Consider the following 19,152-nt stretch of genomic DNA (forward strand, 5'->3'; position numbering starts at 1 on the left):
AAACATTTCGCTGCCCAAAATAACTTCATATTTCATTGTGCATTTTATTGTTGAAAAACTATAAAAGAACATATTTTAAGCAGCTCGTCAATGCTTTTAAAACAAACAATAAATAGGTGCTGTTCTTCAGAGTTGAAGTCTGCTTTAGCAATAACAATTTTATTTCCCTGACTATTTAAAAAGTTACAGTTAATTCATCAAGGTTTAAGTTGACAACACATCGTGGACCACAAGAGACTACAGATGCCTACATGTGTGGATACATTATGCCTAAAAAGACTTAATTGCCCAATATTAATAATATTTTTCTGAATTTGTATTTGTATATGTTGTTTTAGTAAACTGTGAGAGACATGATGTAGGTGACTTGACTTAATGAATTTCTTAACCACGACAAAACCGCAAACAGTCTTGGCTGCACAAACGCCGCGTGCGAATTGACCAGTTGCCAGGTCCTATGTCTTGTGAAACTGCCTTGTAGTTTCTAGTACATTGGCTACATACCTGTCTTTATGTGTTCATCGTGCCAGCTACCTCGGTAATCGATGTTATACAGCAGTCTCCATAGTAACATTCAAGCGTATTGGTTGACTGAGTGTGCCAGTCTGCAGGTGTGTTTGCTCAACACGGTGAAACAAACTCTGACTACGTCTACGATATCAGGGGGTGCTACACCTGCTTGCAGACAGTGTCTATTTATTTCTGTTTTGTTATTTTCTATTTATTTATTTTGTTCATTGTATCACAAATCAAATGCCATGTACTCAGAACAAAATCCAGAGTCCCAAAGGTTCGAGTCAGAGTCAAGTCCAAGTAAAAAAGTCTGTGACAAGTCCAAGTCCATTAAAATTGGACTCGTGACTCGAGTCCGAAATAGAGTACCCCAACTCTGCTTTGCTGAATATCAATCATGGCACAAAAGTATGAATATGAGAAGAGTGAAGATGATGGAACAGTTTGCAAATCAAAGATTTAAATATTTCGTTCAAACTTTTGAGAATTAATTGAAAGCAGGCTAAAACCAGGACTGCTTAGAGAGCTAATATACATTCATAAATATTTATTCTTGCAACAAATGTTTCTGGTTCAATGCAAGTAAAGCTCAATCTACAGCATTTGTGGCATAATGTTGATTACAACAAAAAAAATTATTTTGACATCCCTCCTTTTCTTTAAAAAAAGCAAAAATCTTCTGGGTTTTCAGTGAGGCACTTACAATGGAAGTGAATTGGGCCAGTGCTTAAACGTTATGTTTTAAAAGTTTAGCCTCAAGACGTAAACAATATGCATGTTAACATAATTTTAGTGTGATAAAATTTGTGAAGTTGTATCCAATTTTAATATTTTGTTGCCATAACGATGTAACTGTAAACCCTTTTAACTTTAAAACAGCCACAAAAAAAAAAAAGATGATTTAAACAGCTTTACAGCTAAAATATTACACAAGTTTTAATATTAGTGCCAAATGACCGTCTTTTAATTAATTGCATGGAACCAAAAGCAGTCAATCACGACCAGAACAAGTCTAATTATCATTAATTAAAATTTGTGTCTACAATTCTACAAAGAGACTTAAGCATTGCAGAGTGTTTAAGCATCAGAAGCGTTTCCCCACAAATGACAGCAAAAGCATATATATCATACAGTGACTGTTTATCAAGCTATACATAACAAAATAATCATGAGTTTCAAAAACGTTCGTATGTCATTGTAATGTGTGGTATTCGTTCAGTGGGTTAAACCAATGATGTGCTCCTTCACAGCCCACTCTCGAATGCTACTGGCTTGTGCTAAAGTCATTCTTTAAAATCGTCCTTGAGTATGTGCTCATGGTGCAGATATGTGGCTGAACGGTCAAATACACTTCGAAATTCTGCCAAAATGCCCGTCTTGAAAGGCCTGGATGTAGGGAAAACATACAGGAACGTCAACCATTTAAACTGTTCATGGCTCGTGGAGGAGAGGAGAAGAAATTTGAGGGAGAGTGTCTAATGCGAAATTCTTTTCTAAATAATAGGGGAGAGCGAGGCAAAAAACTAACGCAGGGCTAGTTGTAACACACATGGAAGTTTCCACAAACACTGGAAACTTAATTTGTTCACTTGTTGCCAGATCAGCACTGTGTAGAGAAAAAATTGTGGCAAAATTTAAGAAAAATGTTTCTTTTTGCCACAATTTTCATTTTACAGTAGCAAAAGTAAAATTTCACACCAAAATTATCTCCATGTGCTCATTTTCATCTCTGTTTTTAGTGTTTATTCAAAACTAGGTAAACTTGGTACAAGTTTTGATACAATTGTTAGAGGGGATTTTAATTCTGACATATGGTCATTACAATGTGGCCCGCCTATTGTAACATTTCGCTTCGCTTCTTTCCAGGTAGATGATGAAAAAACTGTACGCTGTATTCATGAAACAAGACCACATATTTGTACCAGACGTGTAAAATTAACGTGAAAACAGAAAAATACTTTGAACCCCAAGTGTATTTACACAAACTTAAAACCACAAAGTGTTCGATTATGCCCCGCTCTCCCCCATGAAATACAGATTTAATATTAAATATAATTGAATCTTTAATTACATGTTTTATATCTGAGATTTTGTATTGGTTAGTAGAACTTCTGAATGGCTGGTAACTTAAAATTTTACTAGCCGAAATGGCTGGCGAGTGAAAAAGTTAATTTCAAACCCTGTGAGTGAATCATTAATTTCATTTGCAAATGAGTTTACCAGTAAATTCAGTTCATTCATGAACTACGTCTCATCTCATTCAGACTCAAATGACCAACTAGTAATTGTTCAGTGAAGGGGCGTATTCGCTCAGCAGGTTGAACCAATAATATGCTCCTTCACAGCTCGCACTTGAATGCTATTTGCTCATGCTGTAGTCAGGCATGAAAAGCAATAGAGCTCATTTCCTTCAAAAGGGAGAGACATCAGTGAATGAGAGATATGAGTCAGTGTATGGAGGTGAACAAGAACGATTTTGTTAAAAAGACCGATTAGTTCATGAACGGAACATCACTAGCGTTGGTGCAATTTGCACCTCATTAACACTAGAGAAGTTCGCTCATGATTGCTCAAGTTTATATGGTTAGCGTATAAGTAAGTTTCATATTATTCACATTATTATTTGAATATATTAACGCTTTGAATGTTTGTAATAACTAACCATGTTAATTAAGCTTATGGTTATATTTGCTTATGAATCTGAGCTTGCTGTTATACTGTATACACCGTGTTAATCGTCCACTTCTCAATGAGCAATCATTAAAAGTCACAAAATCGCCTACATTCTCCTATTTCTAATGGAGAAGATGTGCACTGGCTGTCTTTGATGTCCCTTGATCTTTCCCTGGCCGCTTCTGTCTAGTGTCGTGTCCTTGTACCATAGCGACAGCAGATGTTAGGGCTCTCCCACAACTCATGCGAAAGGTGTCTGTTTCAGGTCAATTTCTCGATTTGTTTTCCATTCTAATCTGTAATTATAAACAATGACAACTAGAGCTGGGAATCATGAGGAATTTAACGGTTCCGATTCCTCTTGACAATTCTGGTAATTCTTTTAATTCTTTAATTTTTTTTTTATATATATATATATATATATATATATATATATATATATATATATATATATATATATATATATATATATATATATATATATATATATATGTATATATATATATATATATAATTATTTGGAAATGAGAAATGCAATTCTTATTGTATTTAATACCCTCTGCTGTCTGTTACCAAATAATGAGATAATTTCAGATTTCTACAGAGCAGATATACCAAATCAGAAGTGCATATATTTTGCGCTGTAGAATCAAAAGAGCCGGCTCGAGAGTTGTTGGATTGGGAATTAAATAAAATCAAGTCAAATCCCTTTATTGTCACTCAACCATATACACAAGTGCAACAGTGGGTGAAAGTCTTGCAGTTCCAAGCAACATAGCAGTATGACAATTACAATAAACATCTGATTTACACAACACAGTTTACACATCTTGTTATACAACACAATATACACCTAATAATATACAATATACAGTATACACAAAATAAGAAGACTGTATACAATAAAAATAATATACAATATACAGTATACACAAAATAAGAAGACTGTATACAATAAAAATACACTGTACCAACCCCCCCACCCCCCATGTAATCAGTGGGAATATATATGAAGTGTTGTGTTGACATTCAGCTGTTGTTTGATAGTCAGTTGCCAGTGTGTTATTAAGAGAAGTATAAAATGTGAGTCCAGTCTGAGGCTAATATAGTGCAGTGCTGATATATGTATCGTGGGAGATCAAGAGTTCAAAAGTCTGATTGCTTGGGGGAAGAAACTGTCATGAAGTCGGCTGGTGCGGGTCCTGATGCTGCGAAACCGCCTGCCTGATGGTATCAGTGAGAGCAGCCCATGGCTTGGGTGGCTGGAGTCTGTGATGATCCTCCAAAATTATTTTACACACCGCCTGGTATAGATGTCCTGGAGGGAGGGAAGCTCACCTCTGATGAGGTGTCTGGCAGTTCGTACCACACTTTGCAGGGCTTTGCGGTTGAGGGCGGTGCTGCAGCCAGTCAGGATGCTCTCTACAGTGCTGGTGTAGAACCGTGTGTGGATGTGGTGGTTCATTCCAAACTTCCTCAGCCGTCTCAGGAAGAGGAGGCGCTGGTGAGCCTTCTTCACAACGGCCTCAGTGTGGACGGACCATGTGAGTTCCTCAGTGATGTGGACACCGAGGAACTTGAAGCTGCTGACTCTCTCCACCAGTGCTCCATTGATGGTGATGGGGCTGTGTTCTCTGTCTTTTCTTCTGAAGTCCACCACAAGCTCCTTGGTCTTATTGACGTTGAGGGAGAGGTTGTGCTCCTGACATCAGCGTGTCAGAGTGTGCACCTCCTCTCTGTAGGCAGTTTCATCATTGTCAGTGAACAGACCTATCACAGTCGTATCATCAGCAAACTTAATGATGGCATTGGAGCTATGTGTTGCCACACAGTCATGTGTGTACAGGGAATAGAGCAGTGGGCTGAGAACACAGCCCTGCAGGGCTCCAGTGTTGAGGGTCAGTGATGAGATGTTGCTGCTCATTTTAACCACCTGGCGTCTGCCTGACAGAAAGTCCAGCTGTTTAAGCCCAGAGCATGGAGTTTCACATCAAGCTTAGAGGGCACTATGGTGCTGAGCTGTAGTCCACAAACAGCATTCTCACATATGTGTTCCTTTTTCCAGGTGGGAGAGAGCAGTGTGCAGTGTAGATGCAATGGCATCATCAGTGGAGCAGTTGTTGCGGTAAGCAAACTGCAGTGAGTCTAGTGAGGCAGGCAGCACAGAGCAGATGTAATCTCTGATTAGCCTCTCAGAGCATTTGCTTATGATGGGGGTCAGAGCAACAGGACGCCAGTCATTTAAGCAAGTGATTTTGGATTGCTTTGGTACAGGCACAATGGTGGACGTTTTAAAGTATGTGGGGACCACAGACAAGGAGAGGGAAAGGTTAAAAATGCTGCCAGTTGGTTCACGCACACTCTGACGCGGCCCGTAATGCCGTCTGGACCCACGGCTGGACCCACGGCTTTACAGATATTCACTCTTCAGAAGGATCCGGTTACGTCCGCTACAGAGACGGAGAGTGAACTAACCTCTGTAGCTTCGGCCGCGAGAGTTCTCACCGTGAGGGTGGTGTTATTTCCCTCGAAACGAGCATAAAAAGTATTAAGCTCATCCGGGAGAAAGGCAGCGGTGTTCACGGCGGAGTTTTTATTCCCTTTGAAGTCTGTGATGATATTAATTCCCTGCCACATGCTTCTAGAGTTGGTGGTGTTGAACTGTCCTTCAATCTTGTCCCTTTACTAGCGTTTGGCTGCTCTGATAGTTTTGCGGAGGGCATAACTGGCTTGTTTATGCTCCGCGTTCCCGGAATTAAAAGCGGAGGTCCGCGCAATAAGTGCAGCACGAACATCGCTATTAATCCATGGTTTCTGATTAGGGTAGATCCGTATTGTTTTGGTCGGCACTACATCATCTATGCACTTCCTGATGAAACACGTTACAGTATCAGCGTAGACCTCGATGTCGTTATCCAAGGCGGAATGGAACATCTCCCAATCCACGTGATCAAAACAGTCCTGTAGAATAGTATCTGATTGGTCTGACCAGCACTAGATCGTTCCTGTTTCAGTTTCTGCCTGTAAGCGGGCAGAAGGAGAATGGAAGAGTGGTCCGATTTGCCAAATGGTGGGTTGGGGAGGGATTTGTAGCCATCCCGGAAGGTCCAATACCCGGTCCTCTTGTGTGTTGCATCTGATGTGTTGGAAGTATTTCGGTGTGATTAACTTGAATTTGGCTTTGTTAAAGTCCCCGGTCACAATGAATGCAGCCTCAGGGTGCGTGGTTTCCTGCTTACTTATACTCCCATACAGTTCCTTGAGTGCCCGGTCTGTGTCGACTTGTGGGTGTATGTACACAGCTGTGATAATGACCGCTGTGAATTCCCTCGGTAGCCAGAATGGTCGACACAGAAGCATGAGAAATTCCAGATCAGAAGAGCAGATAGACTTGATAGAATGTATGTTCCTCTGATCACACCAGGATTTGTTGATCATAAAACATACACCACCACCTCTGCTATTACCTGAGAGGTCTTTCACTCTGTCCGCTCGGTGCACTGAGAACCCCAGGGGTTCGATGGCTGAATCTGGAATCTCCACAGACATCCACGTTTCTGTAAGGCAGGTAATGCAGCAGTCCCTCCGCTCTCGTTGGGAAGATCCACGCTCTCAGCTCGTAGAGCTTGTTGTCCAGTGACTAAACATTTGCCAGTAGGATGCTGGGTAGCAGGGGTCGATTTGCGCGACATTTTAGTCTGACGAGAACGCCGGCTCTCCTTCCCCTTTTCCGGCTACGTTTCCGTGGCCGGGCTGCCCAGAAAAAGGGCTCCGCTGTCATGTTTGAAAATAGTGGGTCGGCATTTAAAGTCTGGTTTTTGGTGTGCTATTGAAGAACCAATGTCCAAAAGTGTTTGTCTGTCGTAGACAATAAGGTAGACGACATCCAAGACAAAAAAACACAAGAACTGTAGACAAAACAAGCAAAAAAACTGTAATATTGGGTCAGTCCTCACAGCGCAGCAGCCATACTCGGCACCATCTTGAAGCTACTTCCAGTCTAAATACACTGGTAGAGTTGTTTGTTTTATGCTGTAGAGTCAGAAGAGGCAGAGACTATTTAGCAGAGATGGGCTACTTCTGTTAAAATGAATGGGAGAAATTGGAACGCTTAACCATGAAGTTCTAGCGGTCAACTGATGTAGAAAGGAAGTCCCGCCTTACAGGTAAAAGAGACAATCACCTTTTAGATACAGACATCACCTGTCAATCAACTTGAGAACGCGCATGCGCATTAGCTGTACAAAATGGGAAAATTGAATTTTTTTGCGCAATCTGAAGTTAGTAAGCACAATTTATGATACCAGCGTTGTCAGATTGTACTGCTGATTTGAAATATGTTCTTTGATTGTAATCTTGACCAACTGTTTTTTAGATTTCGATGTTCCCCCATTCAAGTAGATAGGAGCTGAACTGTCATGACTGGAAATAGCCTCCCGGGAGCATTCCAAAGATGGCTACCAGTGGACTAACTTGCTAGAAAGACTTTGTTAGAGGGCAGCGCTGCTGCAGAAATGTGCTGCTGGAAACACTGTCGAGTATTTCAGGATGGTGTTCTAGCCACATCGGCGGAAAATTGCATGTAGGAGAACCATTAATGGAACAAAGTCACAAAGATCATACGATTACGATATTTTTTTAAAGAATGGAACCAGTTCTGAACAAGAACTGGTTCTTGGTTCCCAGCCCTATTGACAACTGTTTGTGAAACTGATTCAAATGCAGAAGAGACTAAAGAAAAGCCGTCAGTGTGTGTGTCTGATTTGCTGTATGTTGAGATGTCCAGTGACGCTCTGTCGCTCATGAGCACAGCGCAAGCACTTTTCACGGAGTGCTCGTGAAGAATTTGTTTCTTTTCTGTGTCAGTGGTCAAGTAACAGTTTACATTAATTTAGTCTATGTGAGCTCTGCAAATGATCTCAGACCATCTCGGGAGGTGCTTTGAATTTAATTAGCTTTAAATCCAGCAGTTAACATTTAACTGTACATTCATAGATCTATAAATTTTTTTTCTTCTATTGATTTTGAGGAAAAGTGGCTTGTAAAAAGATAGTCTCTGATTAACTGAATGAACCAAGAATTATTACTGTCATGAGTTGTGAGTTGTGTTGTAATACAGTAAGTGGTATTTTTTTTTATTTAATTTTTTTTTATAAAAATGAATATAAAGTGATTTTTCTTTATTTTAAATGATCAAATGAAGAATATGTGTGATGAATGTCATCTTGTGCATAGTCCTTAACAAATAAAAGTGTGCTTGAATAGTCTTTGAATTTTACTTTGAAGCATCGGTATGAACCCTGAAAAAGTATATTAGGGGCTGAACTGTTAATCAGCAGGATGTTTTATTAGCTATAATTGCTTACAATACTGTCTTGTCATAAGTCCTTTAACCGGAATAACTGTATTGTACACACTACTGTAGTACAAGTAATGTAGTAATACACTATTAGCAGTAATTGAGAAGCTAGCATGGTGTTAAAAATCAAACATTAGCAACAACCGCTACATTCATTTAAATGCTGACTTGCATGAGCTCTGTTCAGTAGTGTGTGTTTTTCTTTTCTGCAGGCTTACACTGCATATCTGACCGGAATGGTTCAGTTTGAAATGCAGGAATGGAAATCTGCCATGGAGGCCTTCAACAAGTGCAAGTGAGTGTTTCCTGTCATTGTCGTTCAGTCTTTATTTGTTAATCCACTGATTCTTAAGATAAGAGACAAAACATGTTTTAAATCTTGGTTTTAATGTTTTAATACTAAATTAATTTTGACAAAGAGTTGACAAAATTTAATATTTTTCCATCTTAACCTTGTGTTGTACACTGGAGCCAGTTTGTTTTTTCCCCTCAGTTGAAGCTTCCTCTATAACCTAAACTAAAATGCCACAATTATTGTTATAGTATCCCACAATTCTTAAAATAAATTATCCCAATAGGATGATGGAGTTGACTTGTTGAAGCTGTGACTGCAGAAACTTAAACAATGTTTGTTTAAAATACTTTCCAGACCACATGTCCTATTGTTGCAACCACCATGAGCTTCACCATGAGAGTTATAGCTGTCCATGATATTGTCTGATTTATTCAGGATTATAACAAAATCTGATGGAGTTGATGCAAAGTGAAGATACAACTTTGTTTTTTATGGAAAATATTGTTTGAAGTAGGGCTGGGCAATATGGTAAAAAAAAATTACATCTAGATTTTTATCAAACTTATGGACAATTCACGATTCGATTTTTTTCAACTTTTAAATGTACTCCAACATGATTCAAATTGCATGTTCTTTATTTGAATGCAAGGCAACCTGATTAGAGAAATCCAAATTTATCATCATTATAAGAAACAGGTGTGCAAGAAAAATGTACAAATGCATCAAATGCACCACAGCAGGAAGTTGTCAACAGTGTAAATGTAAAATAAATACAAATTGAATAAACCCAGATGTTCAGAAATAATAGAATAAAATAAGAAAACTGCAAAATACTTCTTAACCAGTGTAGGTATTAATTTGATGTAAACCAGGTCTATCTAGAAAGTTATCTAGAAATAAATATCTATCAATTATCCAGTTTATCTAGAAAGTATTCATTGTATATCAAACAATTTGTGTGTATATTCATAAACCCCTGCAGACAGAGGTGTGCCCTCTAGCGGTTCACGCTGAGCAGCGCAGCAATATGAAATTATTAATCAATACAATTCAACTCGCAAAGTTTGTCAGAATGATCGCTTTCCAAATGTTGGCTGTAGGTGCAGTACACTTGAAACATGTCATAGAACAAAGCAATATTTAGCGATCTATCTGAATCATCATGGTAAAAGGAGCAGCGGATGTTTGATTCTCCCATATATAGCCTATTCATATGATTTGAAATGAAGCGCCCGTAACTGTCATGTAACTAACGCTTTATTATGGGTAAAAAGAAAAAAAAGGAGACATGCGCACGCCGAGGCAAGTTATGGTCTTAAGCCTGTTTATACGTGCTTGGTGAATGAAGCTGAGCTACAGTTACACTATATACAATCGTACTGGGAATATTACCACAGTCTCCATGTTGTTAACCTGTCACGTTAATTTGGAGCATGCCACACACGTGCAGACAAGCGCTGTGAATTCTTTTTTTCTTCCTTATTCAGCCTTTGGTGGATTTACAGTGTATCAAACTATAGCGTTTGCAATGTTTTTATGCAAAATCTCTTTCTCGATTAAAAAAGATAAAAATAAAAAATCGTGTCAAAATGCAAATTCAAATTAATCTGAAAAACTGCCCAGTCCTAATTTAAAGTTTACTTATGCATTGTTTGAGATCTTACAGATCCCTACCTTTCATTTGATATTTATATTTATGAATTTGTTGCATTTTAAAAAACACTTTGTTTGGCACTTTAACCTCTTGCTGAGGACAGGTTAATTTACACGTGCTTCTGAGTATAGTGCATGCATTTAAAAAAATTCTAATGACATTTTTAATAACTTTAGTATTGAACACCCTGAGTATACACATTTCCTTTAGATTGATCTTTTTAAATATTTTATGATTTTGTTATTAAAAAAAAAAAAAAAAAAAGAGGACTTTTGTGTGTAGGGCATGTTTTTGTCCCTTATCTCAAGAATCAGTGAATCATTATGCATTTGGTGAATATTGTTTTGTTTTATCGTTGAGTTACCTTTTCTGCTCAACTGGTAGAGCATGGCTCAATGGCAAGGTCGTGGGTCTGATTCCATGGGAACACGCATACAGATAAAATGTATACTTTGAACAGAATGCAGGTGTCTCAATATGTCTTTTTAAAAGTTGAAGTTCTTTTAACTTGACATGGCATCATAAAAATGCTGTGCTCATGGCACCAGATGCTAAAAAAAAATGTATCACAATGCTCATATTTGTCCATGTAGTGCATGGTTACTTAAAAAGAAATATTCCAAAATGGCACAGACAGATATAAACATTCAGCCAGATTAAAGTTGCTTTAATAAATGTTAATAAAAATGTTCTTGAGGTCTAGTTTCTTATGGGTGTTTTACAGACATGTAGCTCGTTTGATTTGTAAAAAAAAAAAAATGTGGGTTCACTTTTACAAGGTAACATTTCAAAACGGACCAAAATTTTATTGTTAAAAGTCAAATGTGAGCAAACTGTCCCCTCATTGGTCAGAATCTTTTGTGTGTTAAAACGATGTAGGCCTACCTGTAAAATTTGTCAACCCATACAAATGTTCCAGTATTGTTTATATCATGGTTATGCAAAACTTCGCCACATGGTAAAATGTGGTAAATCCCCCTGTGGTAAAATGTACATCATAGTTATTTTCATCCGTCATTAATTTGCATTATTTCTGCATTGAAAAGTGCCTGTTCTCACTGACACAGCTCCCTCTCTTGCACACACAAACAAACAAACACTCATACAAACAGCAGGAGTGAAGCCACGTAAAGATGGTTTTTATCTCTCAAAAAGTTGCTAATGCCGTTGTACATGTGTCTGTTCTGCCGCTGTCCAAAAGAAAGAAGCGATCGTATTAAAATTACGACAGGAATTGTTAAACAACTATTTTAAACTCGCAAACTTTAAACTTTGGTTTGTTGTTCGGTTAGTTCGGATTGCATTCTCACCTCAATCAAACTTCTCCAGAGTTTGTTTGCAATCAGACCGGGACTACCTCGTCCAGGTCGTCTCGGACCGATTGGTTTGGTGCTGATCTGAGTGTGATTGTCATGATTATATATGCCAAAATGAACTGATCTAAGGTAGAAAACGCACCATGTTCCAAAACAAATGCTCCAAACAAGCCAGGTGTAAAAAAACACCTTAATCAACTGGTTGGATAATTACAATTTTATTTTCTCTTCTTGATAGTTACCTCGGTAAAAATAGAAAAAAATCTGCCAAGAATGTAAATGTTCCCCTCTTACTCGTTTGATTTTCTTGTATATTTGGTATAGTTGACTGTTTCTATTTGTATTAGGACCATATATGAGAAACTGGCAAGTGCTTTTACTGAGGAACAAGCAGTTCTTTATCATCAGAGAGTGGAGGAGATCTCTCCTAACATCCGATACTGTGCATATAACATTGGTGAGAAATGTTCACACACAGAGTTCTTCCTCTTAGTTATCCTTCTTGTCTTGTTAAAACCACTCCCACTTTGCTCAGATCCTCTCTGTGTTTGTTTTCTAGGTGACCAGAATGCTATAAATGACCTCATGCAGATGAGGCTGAGTGCAGGAGGAGGGGGCGGAATGATGGCAGAGAAATTGGAGGTCAGGAGTCATGCTATTACATGCTTGTTTATTTGCTTAAAAGTGCTGGTGTTGGTGGCTGATATATTTTAAGCTTAAACAGTCTTTGAACCAAGATTTATCTTTTAGTCCAGGGGCCTGTACCATGAAGCCGGTTTTGGTGGCTAGCCAGGTTAGTTTCAGTTTAGTTTGCGTCTACCCTGAGTTTTAGGTACCATGACGGTGGGGTGGCTTTTACCAGTGTTCAAAGCCATAGTAACTTGCACTGCATGGCTAACCTGCTCATTGGCAGGTTTTGTTCTGGGTTACAGATCGCTAACAAATGCTGAACCAATCAACTGTGATTAAACTGACATCTCTGACGAAATTAAGTCACTCCCTCGTGTCTCTTAAAGCACACTTTACAGAATTTTTTTTTTTTTTTTTTTTTAAATTGACTCTTTATGATCAATTATTTTTTCAGATTCAAACTTTTATTGATTCAAAACAAAACATAATAAAACATAATATAAATGCACAGAATCAACTTTTAACCCCTTTAACCACCCATTGATTCCCCATCCCCCTCCCAATTCCCAACTCCACCCCAACCCCCAACAAACAACATGGGGGTCAAAGCCTGGGTAATATACACACAATATAAACACACACACACAAAATATTGAGAAAATAAAAATACAACAATCAACAAATAAAGAGAGAAAAGAAAAAAGGTAAAATTCCACAAAGGATACTGTTAACAAATTCCTTAGCTCCAGCGAATGATGAAGCGGGAGACAGCGATTCCAACACAGGAAAATCACTTATTTAAACAAAAACCTTTCGCTTAGCAGCGATAACGAAAATAATGAAAATAGACTCAACTTCCAATAAATCAAAGGTGGCAAACAAATAAGCACAGTTTTTCAGCTGATGGCAAATGACCAACACACAGACAGCTTGTTAGCTGGGCGCTCTCTCCTTAAATTCCCCTGTCACTCCTCACTGAAACACAAGACATCTCCCCCGGCCTTACTCCTCACAGCACGGTGCTCGGCCACGCCCCCACCGCCTCAGATACAATTTAGAATTTAGACCATAATCACGTGTCTCTCCACATGTTCTTCACTGAGAGCCTTTCAGAAAGGACAGGTATTTGCCCCATTTCTTAACATACACATCTAATCCACCAAGCTGTTTATATGACATCCTTTCAAATGCTGCCACCCTGCCCAATTCGGTGAACTATTCTTGAAATGACGGAGCGCCATTTGACTTCCATCCTCTAAGAATGATCAGTCTGCCAGTCATTACACTAGTTTGGACCCAGCTTTTTGTATATTTCTCACCTACTTTAATAACCGCCCCATCACCCAATATACATAGTCTAGGGCAGAAATAAATTTGAGTGTCTAAAGCCTTGCATATAAAATTCTGGACTCTTACCCAGAATTCCTGAAGCCCAGCGCAGAACCACAGAGCATGGGCCATGTCCCCATCCTCCAACTGACATCGCCATCAGGTAGGTGTGACCTTCAAACCAAGCCTAAACAATCTAGAGGGAGTCCAGTAGAAACAATGCAAAATCTAAAACTGAATAAGGCATAACCTTGCATCCCTAGACATAGTTTTAACATTTTTAAGAATTCTCTCCATCCTCCAATACCAAATTAAAATCTCTTCCCATAACCTCTTAAAAGCTGTTAAGGCCCCTTCACCAAGACCCTGAATCAACAAGCAATAATAAACTGATGCTTCATGCCCCTTTCCAAAGGCTGTGAGCACAATACAGAGGGTGTCTACAGCTTTAGGGGGCTGTGTACTACCATCAAAAATAGTACAAAGTAGATGGCGCAGCTGTAAATACCTGAGAAATTGAGACCTAGAAATCCCAAATTGGATATATTTGGTTATATTTTCAAATGATCTCAAAGCTCCGTTTTCATAAAGGACACCAAGTGTAGTGACACCCCTCTCCAGCCATTCTTTCCAGCAAAAGGGGGACTTGTTAATTATGATAAATTATTTATTTGTGTGTAAAAATATAGATTTACGGCACTCTTTTATTTGATTTAAAAACACTTAATTGTTTTAATTTACCTACTCACCATAAAAATAAATTATCTATGAAAAGCGGCAGTCATCGGGGTCCAAGAACATATAGATCTTATCAACAGTAATGTCTTATTTGACCTTTGATAGGATTAAAATGATAGTGTGAGGGTGGGCGATATGACCAAAATCTTATATGGCAATAGGAGTAATTTTATATCACGATGACGATATATATCGTGATATAGTAATTTTTTTTTTCTGGAAAACCAATAAAAATCTGTTAACATAATAAATAACCATATTGTAATCCCTATTTTTGGGAAATCTAGTCAGTGAAATAAAAATTTCTTAAATGAAAACTACTTCCTTTTATATAATTATAATGGAAGTAAATGGGTGCCATCAGGCTGCTGGCTTTTTGACGGTCCAAAAGGCATATTTAGGCAGCATAAAAGTAATCCACACGACTCCAGTCGATCAATTAATGTCTTCAGAAGCAAATCAATAGGTTGGTGTAAGAAACAAATCGATAATTAAAACGTTTTTAACTTTTAAATTGCTGCTTCCGGCCAGCACTGGGATGCTGTTTGAAATGAACTAACTCTTGTGTGACGTTCGTTCCTCTGTTGTATACGAAGCAGGTGCTTCCGACTTCTTGCATGTATGTGCCATAGCGTTTACGTCACTGATGCGTCGACTGCTGGCAGGAAGTGATTTTTTTCAAAGTGAAGAAATTTTAATTATCTATTTGATTCTTACATCAACTTATCGATTTGCTTCAGAAGACAGTCATGTGGATTACTTTTATGCTACCTAAATATGCCTTTTGGACCATCAAATAGCCAGCAGCCTGATGGCACCTGTTTACTTACATTATAAAGAGCTACAGAGCTTCAACATTTTTCTAAAAATCTTAAATTGTGTTCTGCTGAAAAAAGACAGTCATACACATCTGGGATGGCATCAGGGAAAGTGAATAATGAGAGGATTTTCATTTTTGGGTGAACTATTCCTTTAAATCAACCTTACCATAATACTCAATTATGCCACATTTCAGTCTATGTTTTTGACTGACATTATTATAAACTTTCCTCAAGAAACTCGAGATTTTTTCAAAGCAAAGGAACAAAAAATGCACAACGAAAATAACACGTCTTGCAGAAAATATTTCAAATGTATGTTCAGAATTTTAAAGAATCAGCAATGAGTTTGTCGGTGCATTTGTGCTGTTGTTTGAGCTGCATAATTCCTTTAGTGAATCCGGCGCTAAACCAGTACGCGCAATTTACCATCCGCAACTCATTCCCCGCTCAAGCCTGGTTTCGGTCTCATGTGAAGCGTGCACACTGATAGATACGCTCGCGCTGTGCACATGGATATAATATATCGCGATATACACACGATACAGCAAAAACTGTATCAATTGACACTGTATATCATCGCCACGATGTATATTTTCATATCGTCCATCCCTAGGACAGACCAAAACATTGACAAAAAGAATCTTTAAAAAATCTGTAGACAACACCTCCACTAAGCACAAGTTGTGAATATTAGATGTGATCTGAGAGCTTCATACAGCACATGAAGTTGAGGAGACTGTGAGCCTATACTTCAGCTTCATTTTCATTTCCATCAAAAATCAAATATACAGCTACTGTGAATTAGGTCTATGGCTCATACAAACTATTAGGCCATTAGATTGTAGAGCATTGGACTATTGGAGTGCATCTGGCAAATTAGATGAATATAGCAGTTAGTACATTATTTTTCTGATTTTTTTTATGATTCACAATGAATGGCTGTGGCTAGATGTTGATGATTTAAGTTATTTATGGACATATTAACATTTCACACAGTAGAGCAAAGTAAAATCTTTAGAGGGTTTAAGACTTTCAAGGATTTTTTTACTTGTGCCTCCCTCTGGTGGACAACATTGATACTACATCCTGCATCTGTCATGTGTTTTATTTTTTGTTGTGTTTCAATGTTGCGCTCACAAAATACAGGGCAATTAGTCATTGTAGGCCACACCCAAAACTATTAGTTTTCGCTAATATTTTCCGAACGACTTCAAGAATCGAAATTCTTTTGATAACTTTGTCAGGAGGGTCTGTAGATGATGTATACAACATAGGGTGGCCAGACATCCCGTTTTTCCTGGGACAGTCCCGACTTATTTTGAAAAAATTATTTTGTCCCATATTTCCCCTCTCCTAAGCGGCTTTCTCAGTCACGTGAGTATTCTAATCAAAGGTAGCCAAGGATACAGCTTGTAAAACCAGTAAAATCACACTGTGTTTTTTGAAGTACATGATTGGATTAAACTGTCCAATCACAATCCCCTATCAGTAGACGTCCAGTAAGTGAACTGATTGAAGAGTCAGTTTGAAAGGGCACACAGATTAAATTGCAGCCTTAAAATGTCAAGGAAGCGTGCATGTACATTTAATGAGGATCTTCAAAAAGAGTTTACATTTCTAAAAAAGGAGTCACAGACAGAGCCTAGTAAAGTGAGGTGTGAGACTTGTGGAGTTCGCTTTTCCATCGCCCATGGAGGCCGCATAGAGATCGTGCAGCATGTTCATACAAAAAAATAATGTGGATACTGCTAAAAGTAAGTGTGCAACACCAAGTGTTATTTTTTTGTTTTTTTGTTAGTGAAGTTCAAAATCTGACAAAGTGCACGCAAGTGAAGGAATTTTTGCGTATCGCTCTGTTGTGCACGGCCATAGTTTTCGGTCGGCTGACTGCACTGCGAAATTGATCAAGAAATTGTATGATCCTAAATTTTCTTCTGCCCACACCAAATCTGAAGCTGTCATATGCAACGTACTTGCTTTTGTCCAGCTGGACTATCAGAATTTACTGCAGCATGGCAACACACGTTTTCTCTCTCTTGGTCCAGCTCTTGAAAGAATACTACACATTTTCTATGGTCTACGTGGATACTTTCTCAAGAAAAATGCCCAAAGTTTGTAAGAGACATTTTCAGCGATCCTTGCACTAATCTTTGGATTGACTTTGCATTCAAGCAAACAGCCACTTTTAACCATGCACTGGAGGTAGTAGGGCAAGACCACATATCAGCCACAGAAGTGGCTTTGCACATTCATGACCCGAGAAAAGTCTTGCAGTCCAGGCTGGAGGAATCATTCAAAGCCTCTGACATTAAAAAGCAGTTGGATGCCCTGGTTGAAGCTGGTGACATGCAAGCAGATGATTTCTTTTGTGCAGTGAGAAACTTTTATTCAGCATCATGGATTACCTCCAAAATTGGAGCCACTCATTGGAGGACACAGATAAACTTGAGTGGGCCCTACTGAGAGACATCCAAGAGTGGAAAGACATTCAGAGCAGCCTCAAACACTTCTACTCCAGAATCCCCGCTCTCAGTTTGATTGACAAAAACACGCTCTTTGATGAGTGGGCTTGCACGAAAAACATTGTCACTCGTTGCATCACTGAGTGGAACGTGAACAAGATGGCTGTGTCTGAGAGATGGCCAGATGTTTTTTGTGAACTGGAGAGCAAGACCATCAACTTAGCCAAGGTCGTGGAGTTTGTTTTATGCCTGCCTGGGACATCTGCGGAGCATGTGCTCTCATTAATGAATGCAGTATGACTCAGTGTAACAGTCATGAAGGCAATGCTTTTCGTACATTTTAATTTTGGACTGGACTGCTCTGCTTTTTATGATAAACTCTTGAAAGGCAAGCGCACTGAGAAAAATTGCTGCCAGCGAAAAATACAAGGTGACAAGTTACAGATGCGGATGCACCCCCTACTTCGCATTGATCACCCTAATACAACATTTAATGCAAACTGGGCAAACAGCCTAGGGCGAGTTCGGAAGTTTTATTTATTTTTTAAATTGAAGTGGTACAAAAGTTTTCTAGTAGAAACGAAAAAGTATTGTGGCCTATTCGGGTTTTTAGCAAAAATGCGAATTAGCTTATTATAGTGCCACCTTGTGGTCGATTCTCACAAAAACTTGTATGCAGCTACGTGTATAGTCCAAGCTTGTGTATAATAAGTTTCATGGCCAAGGCCATTCCCAATTCTAGTTATTAGATGCTGAATTTTGATTGGCTGTTGGCGGCAATTTTTGTTGATTTGTCGAATCAAAATTTTAACATGTTAGCACTTGAACCATACAAGATGCATATTTAATTTGAACTTTGTCGACCAAACTGCTGTAAAGTTCTGACAGTTTTTTTTTTTATTTATCTTTTTAGTTGTAGCACACCCTATGGGCAGAATTGTACAAAACTATGCGTACATCCTCAACATGGCCTGTTGGTTTCATTACGCTTGGACTTTGCATTGAACAGATATTGCTCACTGAATCAAAATATGTTCTACCGAAGGAATTGTAGCGCAAATATCTTCGGGACGATTTCACTTATCAAAATTCTTTTGATAATTTTTTGTAGATGATGTATACCAAATTTCGTGTGAATCGGGCAAGGAGTTTGAAAAGTAGGTTTTTTAAAAAATTCTAAATGGCAGATTTTTTTTGGTAGTGGAAATATAATCAAAAATATATGTTTTGTATCATATGTGGAATCAGAGGAAAAACACATGTTTGATTCTAGCCCTTATGGTTGCGAAGATATGAGCCAAAAAGTAAACATTCTTATAGCACCACTTAGAAAAAATGGAAAATCCTAACAAATACAATAGG

General features: G+C 38.4%; 1 protein-coding gene across 1 annotated transcript in view; it reads left to right on the top strand.

The window, feature by feature from the left end:
• Nucleotides 1-19,152, top strand: part of srp68 (signal recognition particle 68) — a 78,408-nt gene that overhangs the window by 9,281 nt on the left and 49,975 nt on the right. Inside the window, exons 5-7 of the mRNA XM_051712075.1 lie at nt 8,758-8,840; nt 12,158-12,267; nt 12,370-12,452. Coding sequence (XP_051568035.1) covers nt 8,758-8,840; nt 12,158-12,267; nt 12,370-12,452 — 276 coding nt within the window. The remainder of the gene's footprint in view (nt 1-8,757; nt 8,841-12,157; nt 12,268-12,369; nt 12,453-19,152) is intronic.

This window comes from Myxocyprinus asiaticus, chromosome 12 (genome assembly GCF_019703515.2).
Source record: "Myxocyprinus asiaticus isolate MX2 ecotype Aquarium Trade chromosome 12, UBuf_Myxa_2, whole genome shotgun sequence".
NCBI lineage: Eukaryota > Metazoa > Chordata > Actinopteri > Cypriniformes > Catostomidae > Myxocyprinus > Myxocyprinus asiaticus.